At 39.9% G+C, this 13570-nt stretch overlaps 1 protein-coding gene across 1 annotated transcript; it reads left to right on the top strand.

Annotated features, from left to right (window-relative positions):
- Nucleotides 1-1404: 1404 nt before the first annotated feature.
- LOC116169710 lies at nt 1405-3780 on the top strand. Its single transcript, XM_031485861.1, has one exon. The coding sequence runs from the start codon at nt 1503-1505 to the stop codon at nt 3657-3659; it is 2157 nt and encodes a 718-aa protein (XP_031341721.1). The 5' UTR covers nt 1405-1502; the 3' UTR covers nt 3660-3780.
- Nucleotides 3781-13570: the final 9790 nt, after the last annotated feature.

Here is a 13570-nt window from a genome sequence, read left to right as displayed (position 1 = left end):
GTGTTTGAAACCGGTAATGTGGAATATTCTAAAAAATAAAAACCAAATCCAAAAGAAAACTCCAGGCCCAAATTTAGAAAGAGCGTGATGTGTTTACTTGCGTTAATAAGAAATTTGAATTCATGCAAGTTTTTGCTCTTTCGGTAGGGACGGAATAGTACCGTTCAACTAGGTCTGATTTTAAAACGCATCTACCTATGGAGAAACAACCAAAAATAATGAAAAACGGGTCTGTCAGAGTTTTATGCTTCATTGCCTCGACTCTCTACTAACTGGGTCAGTAATTGTTAGTTGATTAATTACATATCTCAGTTACCTTTAGTTTGTGAGTATAGGAATACTAATTACTAACTACACAGTTAAAATAACCAGAGCGTCAACATTCACTTACGATTAGATGTAAGTTCCATTTTTTGTGTTGTACTTAGTCAACATTTGAAACTCATTTCTCACCACCATTGAAACTTTCTGACTAAAGGCCCGCCTTAAGCGTTTGGGAAGTTATGGAATTTGCAAAGGGAAAATGGACACGGTAAATGTTACGCTTGTACAAATGTAATATTATAAAGTGCTATTACTTAAATGTACGTCACCTTTGACCCAAAGAATTCATATCAAAACGGTTTGAAGAGGACAAAAGCTGCGTAAACACAATTTTGAGGGTTCACTGTTTTACCTAAATCTCATTTCGCTTATTGAAACGCTTGTTCTCTTTTAATAACCTGATTTAGTAAGCGTATCCTGAGAGATACGTTAAAATTGAGATAACGCAAAGTGAAAGTGATTTCAGTTTTCTCGTCTAAATAGATTATTGTTTGCACAATCTGGTCTATTATTCTAGAAATTCTCTATTGAATCTGTCGAAACCAATATCTATTGCCGTTGTAGACGTTAATCGAATGCAAACTGAGGACATGATTAACAGCGTTCTATTAGCCGGGAATCCATTGTTGGAATAATACATGCGTGGGCTAGAATAGAAAATAAATTACATTAAAAAAAGGACGTCCTTCAGAATGCAAACCTTCTCTAGCCTCTTTTCAATTTGTGGTAGAAAACAGAATAAGGCGAGCAATCCCAATTCCCAACGCAACCCCTAACAATTCCAAAGAAAAAGGGATCAAATATAAAATATTCCTTTCAGCACCAGTAACCGCAAATTTGTTTATGTTTCACGCCCTTTGTGTACTATATGGAATTGTGTGCTCACGCCAAATTGTTCGCCATTGTTTTTCTTATGACGATAATTGTGAATGAGATCGGTTCCTGCTCGTACACAAAATAGCTTTTAGTCGAACAACCCTTTCGAGGACTAGCAAAGTTTGTTGTAAGCGACGAAATCTCGTATTTGTGGATGCGTGTTGTTTTTCGTTTCGAGGCCTGTGGCTGATATTTGAGTAATGCATTTTTTCAATTGTTTCAGATGTCGTCCGAAACTGAAGATGATGGCGTCCACTTCGACCCTCGGGCAGTATATTTATAACGAGGCCTTCTGATGCAATATGTCTAGTGGAAAACCAGTATTGATTTTATGTTTCGTGTTCCTTTTTGAATTATGTCAAGCGTGCCCAAGTGTATGCATGTGTAAGTGGAAGAACGGTAAACAGACTGTAGAGTGTGACAAAAGGGGGCTACTCGCAATTCCTAAGGGCATAGATCCAGGAACGCAAGTATTGAATTTCTCAAGTAACAATCTACAATCGTTGGCCAAAGAGAAGTTTCTAAGGATGGATTTAATTAATTTACAAAGGATATATCTATCGCGTTGTAGAATATCAACCATAGAAGACCGGACGTTTAAGGGATTAACCAACCTTGTTGAATTAGATTTGTCCGGCAATTTGTTAGTATCAGTTCCATCCGAAACGTTCATAGATTGTCCTTCATTAATGAAGCTCACCCTGAACGCTAATCCTATTAAAACCATACGGAGGGCGGCGTTTAACCACTTGTCTTACCTGAACACCCTCGAAATAGGGGACTGTGAAATATCTTACGTTGAAGAAGGAGCATTTCTAGGACTCACCAGCCTGGAGTGGCTACGTCTCGACGGTAATAAGCTGACCACTTTAAGGTCGCTTCGCATTCTTCCAAAGTCATTACGTGGCATCGAACTGCAGGGAAACGCTTGGGAGTGTGATTGCCATTTAGTGGAGCTTCATTTGTGGCTGTTTGAGTTTAATATGCCTCATAATGTCGAACCCGTATGCAGCGGACCCTCGCGTCTTTCAGGACAGACTGTAAGATCCGTTGCTGATTCTGATCTGGCGTGTTTGCCCGATGTTTCACCGACAACATTTTATTTGGAAATCGGCGAAGGTAAAAATGTATCCCTGCTCTGTCACGTCCGGGCCATTCCAGAAGCTCGAGTTTCCTGGCTATTTCAAGGACGTGTGTTACAAAATGACACTATAGTCGCTCCAGGTCTGCACCTAATTTATTTTATTGAGGACGGAATGGAAGATAAACGTAGCGAGCTTTTCATTTATAACACTAACGTTGAAGACAACGGAACTTTTGTCTGTACTGCCGAGAACAGCGCCGGAGCCATGCAATCAAATTTTACACTGCGAGTCGTGATTAAACAAGAACCTGTTTCCGTCGTTGTTGTGCCCTTTTCGTTTGAATACCTACTAATTTTAATATCCGCCGCGGCTGTCTTCGCAGTAATCACGATCCTTCTTGCAGTATTTTACGTAATTAAATGCACGGCGCATAGGAGCAAGCGAAAAAAATCGAAAATTGCCACGCTCAATAACTCAACGAAAGATTCGCTTTTCCAAGACAGCTCAGAAGATTACTCGGAGCCGCTCAAAGAGAACACAAACTTGATCGTAGTCGATCGCCACCACGAGATGATGGTAATGCATGCAGCGCCCCACATTACAGATGAGATGACGATATCTCCAGTTGTAACTTGCAATCCGCCTAAAAGTCCCACTTCGCTGAAACGTTTCCAGCTCGAGCAAAATCCTGACCTTATTAACGACACGGAAAGCGTAGAACGGCAACGCGAGGGGGATATTAAAGACCAGACGAGAGGCGGCTACGGAAAAGTTACAGAAAACACAATTACAGATTTTGAATTGCGTCCCAGGCTAGAATCGGGACTGAGCAATCGGGAATTTTATAGTCTCCCCGCTGACGTACATCTTAATCCAATTGGTCTCCTCGGCACTGAAGATACACGAGTTAGTTTCTATAGGACATTACCACACAATCGCGCAAATAGACAATCATCGGCCCGCTATTCGCGTGAAGTCGAGTTTTTATCTCGATCCCATCCTCCCTCATACGAACATTACTGTCCCGGCGTGAGATATACGGCAGATGGGTATCAAATATGTACAGCAAAACCGGGATCGCCATCCGAGTATCGCGCTTCTCCATCTAAATCTTGTTGTGCGCCTCCACCTTTAGTTCAGTGGCCTCACTGTGTGCCCGCCTCAAACTTGGTAAATACGGGAACGTGCCCTTATATGACTAAGGAGATAACGAAACGGTGTGTCGGTGCGCAGACTGAAAGTGAAAGTTCGAAATCCAGTTCGAAGCCTGTCAATAAATCCTTGCACAATGTTAAAATTCACGAGGTATTAACTGAAAGCCCCGATGAAGGTTACGAAGGTGAAAGCGGCGAATCCACTTCGAATCCTGGATGAGCATTGATCGGTTAAAGTTGTTATTATTATTAATATGGACTGACTCAGTAGATTAAATGGTAGAACACGTTACCTTTCGTTTTTGTAAATACTTGTATGGAATAAAGAACAATGAATTGGAGGACATTGTAAATCGACTTTTATTTATTTGCCTGATTTTTGTATGCTTAATATTCGTTCTGGAAATATTTCCTTTCGTAGATCGCATTTATCTTCAGTCACCAATTTATAGCCTTCCACTTCGCTGCTTCTTTCCATTCCTACCGTATTCCCTTCTGTTTACTCTTATTTTATGCGAAAAATGCTAAACGATATTGTATACAAATTCGTTTTTATACGTAGAATTCGGGGAACGGTTATTGAGTTCGTACAAAAAGGCCATAAGTAAAATTTCGAAGTTCGAAATTAATTGTTTTAGTGCACCCGCACACACCAAACTTTCCCAGTTTCATTCGATTGTTTTCCAGCATCGTTTATCATGTTAACAGTTTCGCGAAAATAATGCCAGAGGATTCTCTCTCTCTCTATATATACGGAATGAATTAAATTGGTAAGTATATTCGGGGAGGGAATTTAAGATTTATGAATTTTTTTTACAAGCCGAAAGCCGACGGCGACAAAGTGGTTTCTGGTAATTACCGTTGCAGCAATATGTAACAGTTCCACTTTCAAACCCCCGGGGTGATATATTGATCCATTCCAATAAACTCAACGAGAAACATCCGAATTGCTATCTACCATTTTGTTTATCAATACGATTTATGGGTATATTGTTTTTCTTTCTCAATTTTGGTCACTCATTTATACGTGTCTGGATTTATCTTAATTAAGTAGAGACTACCCTATGTTTCGTTTCCAGGTAAGACCTAAATTTTCATGCAAATATAAAGTAAATCCTTTTCATATGAGAACATAAAACATATTTAACATTACATTATCTTACAAAGGCAGTTATAGGGCTTACAACAGAAGGTAATGTTATCTGTGTAAAACTAAAGCTTTTCCTTCCCTTAGAAGTCGCTAAAAAATAATATTTTGTACAAGATCTCCTCTCCATTCTTCCAAAAAAGCAAACGTTAATTAAAATTATGAGAAATATAATGAAGATTTTGGCATTTAGATAAAATGAAATAAAGAGTGTGTGAGTGAATTGCTATGCCATTATTCCGACGCTTTTCTATCATTTGACAAATTGAGCCTCCGATTTAGAAACCGGAGATGCACAAAATTGAGAAACGGGCCCAAACTTTTCGGTATACAGCAAATATGGCAGCGCAGATTGCAGTAATGCCAGTAGGTACAAGTCAAAATATACTCGTAATTATAGTGCAGTTGCTTAATTTTTTGGTCCTAAGGGGATAAGTCAATGCTGACTTATTTGATGAATATCAGAATTTTGTCTTTGATTTCGACAAACATTTCTTTTCTTTTGAATGATAAACCAACACAGGCTTCTGGTACTTGATTTCATTCCCTAATGAGTAGATTATTTGAATATCGTGGCCATCTCAGTTGGATTAGTTTACACTAATCTCCTGGCTGTGGGTACCTTCTTCCATAAGGGGTTGGCCTAAGGTGTTGCTAACCAACTGTGAGTTGCCGCTTTTGCAAAGAAGTCCGGAGTGTTGAATTCTTCCTTGAGATCTCTTCTGATTTGAGCGGTCCGTACAAATCATGGCGCATTGCATAACATACGGAGCATAAGGAGCTGTCTAAAGGTGGCGCGACAAGTTTGATTTCAAGTAGGCCCTCCATAAGTGAGTGATGGTCTGATTATCGTTTTGTAAAGCTTGATATTGTTGGCGAGGGACAGCCGACCTATACCGCATATTATTGGATGTAATTTTAAGAGCACTGCTCTGCCTTGTGCTAGTCTTCTCTTGACTACTCGTATTAAAAATGACTCCGAGATATTTGATGTTGGACCTCCAGGGGATCGTCGTACCACAAACCCTGATTCTTGGCGGTGAAAAGGATTCTTGGTTTTGGCGGTATTAATCTTTGTCTTCCAAAGGAATCACCGCCTCTCTATTTCCTTTAGGGGCAGCTGCAGTTCATTAACAATGACTTCCAGAGGTAATCCCATGTCGTCCGGGAATCTACATCTCGGCTGGTGGGTAGATCGGCAGCGTAGATGTGGCATAGTAGAGGAAAAATGGCTGATCCTTGGGGGACGCGTGCTCTGATCAGTCTGATGGTCAACTTCAACTTTTATTCTGAAACTGCGTCCGGTGATGCAAGATAGCATTACTTTGGTTGGGCGAGATAGAGTCAAGGTTTCTCATTTTGTGAATAAGCCTTGGGTGCCACACCTGATCGAAGGCTTTCTCTATATCCAGGAGCACAGCTCCAGTGTGAACCGCTCTGTTGAAGTTTCTAGCTATTGCTTCAGCCACCTAGAACTGTGGGGGTCTGGTGTTGATTGAGTACATTATCGAAATCGGCCTAGGGAAAGGTGTAGATGGGAAATCAATCTGAGTGGGCTGCTGTATGCAATTTGAATAAAATTGAGATATGGGTGCATTCAACACCTGTAACGGTGGAGTGGCAATTATGTTCGATGCAGCTTCTAATGGTGGTCAAGGTTCCACCCCAGACGCCCCCATTTCGGTCATATCTGTGGATCGTGAAATTCGGTAGGGAGAAATGATCAGGGAATTTCAACCAGGTTTCTTTTATAAGTATGATGTCGAGGTTTTGTACTGTGATAAAATTGATGAGTACTATCTTCTTAGGGGATAAGCTATCATCGCTATGGTGGCGATGGAGGTAATGGATCCCGTGATGGTTACGTTTTGACCATCCCAGGTTGGTTTGTTTGGATCTCGACCCGGGAAGGTCTTCTGTGGTTTTAATCGTGGCTTTTGAATGGGAGGTGGTCTTTTAGAGCAAATGCGAGCATTCGCAGTGTGCTCTCCACCGCTGTTACAGCACTTTACCGGTTTGTTTCGAGGTTTCTTGCAGTTGTTTGTGTAATGCACGCCTGCGTCTCGCCTCTGCTTTGCAAATTTGTTGGTTGTGACCAAATAACCGGCATCTGTGGCATTGGGCTGGTTCGGATTTTCACTTTAGTGGCTCTGCCTTGATCCTCAGAATGTCTATTTCGTAAATTTCTTTTGGTCCCTCTAAAGTCACTAGATATAGAAAGTACCGCAATCATCCGCCATTTTTGGGCAAATTTGCTGCCAACTTAAAAAAATTGACAAATAAAATCTGAATAGCTGTCATTTTTCATAACCTAACTTCATAGTACTGTCATGTTTTATAAAAATATATACAGATATCTCCAAACAGGTGGAACAATCCCTAACATTAAAGTTACTAGAATCTGGTAACTTTCGCCATTTTTGGGCAAAAATCATGCGTTCTCTCTCTAACACACGAGCCCAATGGATTGCGGTACTTTCTATATTTAGTGACTTTAGGTCCCTCGGTAGAATTATCAAGACCAGCTTTGTCGGATTTCGTTTACTATTGGTTAGCTTGGTCATTGTATACAAATTTTCCGTAGCGAGCTGTTGATTTACTAATTCGTCCTTAATTTCTCCTGGGGTCCGTGGTGATTCCTTGGAGGACCACTCTCAGATTCTTTTCAGACTGAATTTTCTGGTTTTCCATTATCTCAGTTATTTTACAGTACTCCTCGGAATTAGCAGGTTAGATTTTGATCCCTTGATCGGTAGATTTTGTAAGAGCAATCTTAATTTTCTCCTGGGTCATGGTGGTTTGCAGATTCATCCACTTATCCTCCTCTCTCATGAGGTCCGGCGAGACTTTTAACCGTTGGTACCGTTTTGATGTCGGACAATTTTTGTTGGTCTCCTATTGGGGACTGCTGTGGCATTGTGTTACATCTGAGAGTTTCTTCTTTGAGGCGTTCTGATTATCCTCAGATACTGCAGGTCTTCAGTCGTCGTCGTCAGGGTAACTAGTAGGTTTGGTTTTCTCATAACCTCCTTATAATGTTCTTCCAATGAGAGATAATTTTGACCAATGAAGGTGCCAGAACGCGTTAGTTTGCTGCCTCACGTGCAAGCGGCGCGTCACCACATTAATCCCCCCTCCAGCGCAGCAGTATGGAAGTTGGCAAACTTTTTGAGGAAATTCACGTGTCATCCTGGCCATGCTGGCTTCAGACGATCGATAGATACTTTATCGATACGGCTATTTAGGTCTATGAGAAAGTGATCGAAGCCGAAAAAAAAGAAGTGCAAGTAAGGAAGTATACGTTTCAGTCATTTTGAAAAAGTAGTATTATACCAACCCTCACAATCCCGCGCAAAGTAGCACAAATTGAGCACAATTAATTATGTAAAATTGAACTCCATAGGATATAAGCGTTAATAAAGTTGTAACTCGAAATCAAACATACCATACCTCGGCACAACACGAGCACATAATTTCGGTTCTTAAGGCACTTTTTTCGGTTAACGGTACTATATTGCTGTGGCCTCACGTTGGGCGCCAATTAAAAATGTTGTGTGCACCGGCCCGTAGACCAAAAAGACCGTACACAAAACACCTAAACAAACCTAGCTAACTCAAACCTTTATCTTCCTCGGAACAAAACTTGTCCCCAGTACAGAGGAGGAATTCGACTCTTTTCTCAGTTAAACCATTAACTTCTACCAGACAGTGGGTTAGACCAAATACCTTAAATTCCAAATCGATCTTAAGAATTTTGATTAATTAAAATGGACCTTGGGCCAGTATCCAAAGAAAACAGTAAATTAAAATGAAATCGTTCGAATGACATACACAGCAATTATTGTGAAAATTACAAAATTCAAATTTAATTGTCCCACACACAATGAAAATATTACAAGAGACACTACAAAGAAAAAAAACTAAAATTAAAACTTAATTTTACTTACATTCGGTACAAGTCCAAAACTGCTAATCCCAAATACGGTACACAAAAAAAACAACAAAATTCAAAATTACACAAAAAAACACACAAGTCGGCGCCGACCACACCTTAGTGACGCACTTTACTGAAGGTCCAAACTTCCAAAACTGCCGCAACTCGGCTTGCCACTCCGTAAAACGGAAACTCCACCAACTTCCAAAGCTGGCTGGCCTCTACACAATCCAAATTACTGCGGTAACTCGCCGAAGCGAAAATAAACAATCTTCACTCAACTCAAAAACTGCCCTGACTGGCAACAAAACTGACGATAAAAACTTCACAACTCCAAAACAAACTTCAAACTTCTGCAGACGTGGATCTGCTCTCAACTTGGCAAAAGGCGATTTAAATTTCAAACAAACGTAGTTCTGCGTTGACAGTGGCACAAAGCCCTTCCTCTTCTCAGTCCGTTCTATTTAAGGTGGAAACCCTTCTTCCAAAATTATAAATTACAACAGCCAATGATAAGCAGTTGACAACAGAAAATTTCCCCCCTAACGTAAGTTAAACTAGAGGTAGAAAATTATTTTTATAATCAATTTTTAACCGACATTAAGAGATAACACAAAGCTTAAAATTCTAGGAAAAATAAAATTTTCTTTCTTTTAAATACAATGAAAAGGCGATAAATAACATCCACCTGTCAATTAAATTAAGCGTTTACAATGATAACAGAATAAAAGCGATATAAAATTCTCAGAAATCTACGTTAAATAAAATCAAAGATGAGATTAAAATGTAAACAAATACAAACCTTGACCTCTGTTTCGTAACAATAATTTCTGTTGAAGTACTTAACGAACGACACAAAACAAAAATTTAAATTAGGAAAATAATTACATGGAAAATAGGAAACCGCCCTTGTCCATTCTAGTTAAGAATCTCAAAATTTCGTCCTGCCAGACGAAATATCACAGCAATATAGTGCTACTAGTATCTAGGAGGAAAATGGTCTGTTTATTCTCCAAAAACTAAACCACCCCACCTCGGCAGCAATATTTGGTTTTATTCGAAAATTAGTTCGCTCGAATGTCAGTCGCAAGCAGGGTCGCAAGGTTGGATTTCGTGCTCCATTTGTGACTATAGGTCACTATTTGAGGGTGGTATTGAGCAACAAAAAGCTGTTACAGGTCCATTTTTAGTTAAGTTTTGCTTTAGTTATTTTGATTTTTAGGTTAGGAATTTGTTTATTTTGTTTTGATTTTCATCACATAGGCGTGCCTATTTTCTTAAATTTCTTCTTTCAATTTCTTCGCTTCTTTGGATTCTTGCTCTCTTCTTACAATTGTATTTACCTTTTCACGCTTTAAACGCTTTTCCTTTCCTTACTGTTTTCACTATTCTAATTTTCGAAGCTTATGTGTACTATTTTATTCCATGTTACGCTTTTGGTCCGCTTTCAGTGTCATCTATTGCCAGTTCTTGTAAACTACGCTATTTTCCCGCTCTTTTCAAAAATCTATTCTTCTTTTCCCGCTGACTTTTTATGTTCCTTAATTATTGGTGTTACTGTTCGTTTTTTTTTTCAAATTCTTCTACGTTTCGTTTCCGTTTTTGGTCAATTGTCAATTGTATGGTGTGCTTGTGAGGTGCGGAATTTTTGCAGCCGCTTTTATCCGACAATTTTGGGATTTCTACCCTCGTCCTATAGTCTCCACTCATTACAAGGATTTGGTTTTCTTCCTTGGAAACCCTATTTTGGGGATTAAGAGTGGAAGAGGAAGCGCATTTGTATTTGTGAAGTTATCTTTTTTTTTTTTTTTTTTTTTTTTTTATTATTATATAATAATTATATAATAATCAGCAATCAGAACACATAGCATCCTATAAGCCAATTTGTTGTCTTTAGAAGTGGCGTGGTGAGGGCCCCTCCATCGATGGGTCCTCGTTACTGCAAATCAGTGGGCCAACGTCTCTTGAGTCTTCTTAGGACTTCGTGATGTGGGAGGTCTGACAACAGAGGATTGGTGTGGACTGCGATCTTGTCAAGATGTTTTGTTGTTTGATCTTGTATGACTTGAGTTATAAACGGGATTCCAAGATCTTCGTGTAACATCTGATTAGTTACGTACCACGGCGCGTTACTGATTGCTCGTAGTATTTTTGACTGGCATCTTTGCATGGTAGCGACGTTTGATTTGCTTGCGCAGCCCCACAGTTCAACTCCATAAGTCCATATGGGCTTGATAATTGTTTTATATAACAGGAGTTTGTTGCCCAGTGATAGTGATGATGTTCTTCCTATTATCCAGTAGAGATTTTTTAATCGTAGTTCTATGTGTCTCTTTTTTTTGTTGATGTGGTCCCGCCAGGTCAGCTTATTATCCATATGAAGTCCTAAGTATTTCATGGAAGTAGCCTGGGGTATTTCGACGTTATTTAGATAGATGGGTGGGCATAGTTCTTTGCGCAAAGTAAACGTCACATGGCTCGACTTCGTTTCGTTGACTAAGATTTTCCATTTGTTAAGCCAGACTTGGAGAAGATTGAGGTGGCTTTGGACGTGTCGCGATGCGATGGTTACGTTGTTGTGTTTCGCGAGTATAATAGTGTCGTCAGCGAAAGTGCCTATCGTTGTGTTAAGAGTGGTAGGAAGGTCTGACGTGAATAGTATATAAAGGAAGGGTCCCAGGACACTTCCCTGAGGTACACCTGAATTGATGGGGTATAGTGCTGAGGTTTCGTCATTAACCCGCGTTCGAAATTGCCGGTGACTTAGGTAAGATCCGAGCAATTTGTGAAATGAAGGTGGTAGGATGTGTTTGATTTTGTGGATAAGCCCTTTATGCCAGACCTTATCAAATGCCTGGCTAACGTCCAGAAGAACAGCTGTGCAGTATGCTTTTTCTTCGAAAGCAGTATTTATTACTTGGGTGATCCGATGACACTGTTGAGTTGTTGAATGCCGTTTGCGAAAACCAAATTGGTAGTCTGGTATCCAGTTTGTTGAAAATTCTGGATCAAGAATTTTTAGCACGAGTCTTTCAAGGAGTTTGGAGGTCACCGACAATAAACTTATGGGGCGGTATGAGGTTACATAGCCGGGATCTTTACCTGGCTTGGCAATTAGTATTATTTCGGCTTTTTTAAATTATGTAGGCCAATACTGAAGTCGTAGTATTGCATTGAAAATGTAGGTCAAGAGTACTATTCCCTTTCTTGGGAGTTCTCGTAACATTCTGGGTGTAATTTGGTCCAGCCCTGGTGACTTCTTGAGCTTTAGTCGTTGAATCTCGGATTTGATGTCCTTTGGTGTGATTGATGGGATGGGAGGGTGGGGAGTTTGAGGTGATATAAGGTGTTCTGGAATTGGGTTGATGAGTGTGTCTTCATGTGGTTGGAAAATACCGGATAGATGGTAAGCGAACAAGTCCGTTTTCTCTTTGCAACTTTTAGCCCACCCCAGTGCTGGTGGTAGTTTTCTTATAGGTGGAGATGTAGTTTGTGGTTTTAGGGAGGATCTAATTGGTTTCCAGATTGAGTTGTCATACCTGTTCAGGTTTGATACGTAATTTTTGAATGAGTCTTCTCTTAGATTTTTCAATTTTGTCTTTAGTAGATTACTTAGGTTGTTTAGTTTAGTTTTATCTGATGGATGGTGAGTTTTTTGCCATTGCGCTCTGGCTTTTCGCTTTTGAGCGACTAGTTGTTTAATTTCAAGAGGAATGTTATTGACAGTTCTTTTGTGATCGATGGTAGGAGTAGCTTGTCGGACTGCCGTTGATAACTCTGTATTTAATTGGTTAACGGCGTCGTCTATTTCCTTTGAGTTTTTGAGACTGAGTTTCAGATCTAAGCTTTCATGTAGGGTGTGGCGATAAAGTTCCCAATCTGTTTTGGAGTTGTGGAGTCTTTTGGGTTGCTCTTTGCGAATAATGCATGCACTGATTGTTGCTATTATAGGTGTGTGGTCTGAAGTTAAGTCAAGACTTGCGGAGATGTCCGTATATGGTTTCGATAATCCATTGGTGATGAAAAGATCGAGAAGGTCAGGTGTTTTGTTTTGGTCCGTGGGCCAGTATGTTGGGGTTCCCGTTGACAGGAAGTCGTATTTGTTTTGTTGCATAACCCTGAGTAGCTCTCTGCCTTTGGTAGTGACTAGACGAGATCCCCATGTGGTGTGCTTACTATTAAAATCGCCTCCACAAATGAATTTAGGTCCCAGTGTATGGAAAAATGTTTCAAAATCCTCTTTTTTAATGTTGTGCCGAGGAGGACAATAGACCGCCGCTACTGTGAGTTCATAGGGTAAAGTGGTTACTTTAATGGATGTGGCCTGGAGTATGGCTTCCTCATATTTAGGGAGAGCATAGTGCTTGATGCTTTGTTTTATTAAGATGGCGGTACCTGCGTGTCCAGTTTTATCGGGATGATTGGTGTGGTAAGTTACATAGTTTGGTATTTTAATATAAGATTTTTCTGTAAAGTGTGTTTCACTTATTAGCAATATGTCTATAAAATTTTGTTTAAGAAATAGGATGATTTCGTCTTTGTGTTTTAAAAGACCGTTGGCGTTCCATTGTGCTATTATGAGGAATTTATCCATTGGTTTGTTTGTTGATTAACATTGTCAACATGTTTAAGACCATGCTGTTTTGCTGAATTAATTGGGAAAACATGGATTTGAATTCGTCGAGAAACTTGCTGAGTGTAAGGTTAAATAACTGATCGGTTGTGTTTGCAGTTTGGGGTTCTGCTGTTCTGGGTACTGCATTTCGCACTACGTTGGCGTAGCTCATATTATGGCGAAGGTTTGGGAACTGGTTTTGGGAACTTGTGTTGTGGCGGAGGTTTGAGAACTGGTTTTGGGAGTTTGGGGGTGGGACTTGAAGTCTAGGGTTAGTGGTTTTGGATTTGAGTATGTTGTGTATCTACAACCAATATATAATATATGTTACCCTTGCTCGCCGGATTTCAACCCTTGTGTAAGTATTTTTGTTGTCTGTATCCTTTTCTATTTCTTCGTTGTCTCTTAGGATCCGAGCTTTATTTCACCGTCCAC

Source organism: Photinus pyralis, unplaced genomic scaffold (assembly GCF_008802855.1).
Source record: "Photinus pyralis isolate 1611_PpyrPB1 unplaced genomic scaffold, Ppyr1.3 Ppyr1.4_LG4, whole genome shotgun sequence".
Taxonomy (NCBI): domain Eukaryota; kingdom Metazoa; phylum Arthropoda; class Insecta; order Coleoptera; family Lampyridae; genus Photinus; species Photinus pyralis.
This window is presented reverse-complemented; position numbering and strand designations above follow the sequence as displayed.

What these genes read in the sequence shown, in the direction of transcription:
- LOC116169710 (XM_031485861.1), top strand. Translation starts at nt 1,503, where the DNA reads ATGTCTAGTGGAAAACCAGTATTGATTTTATGTTTCGTGTTCCTTTTT.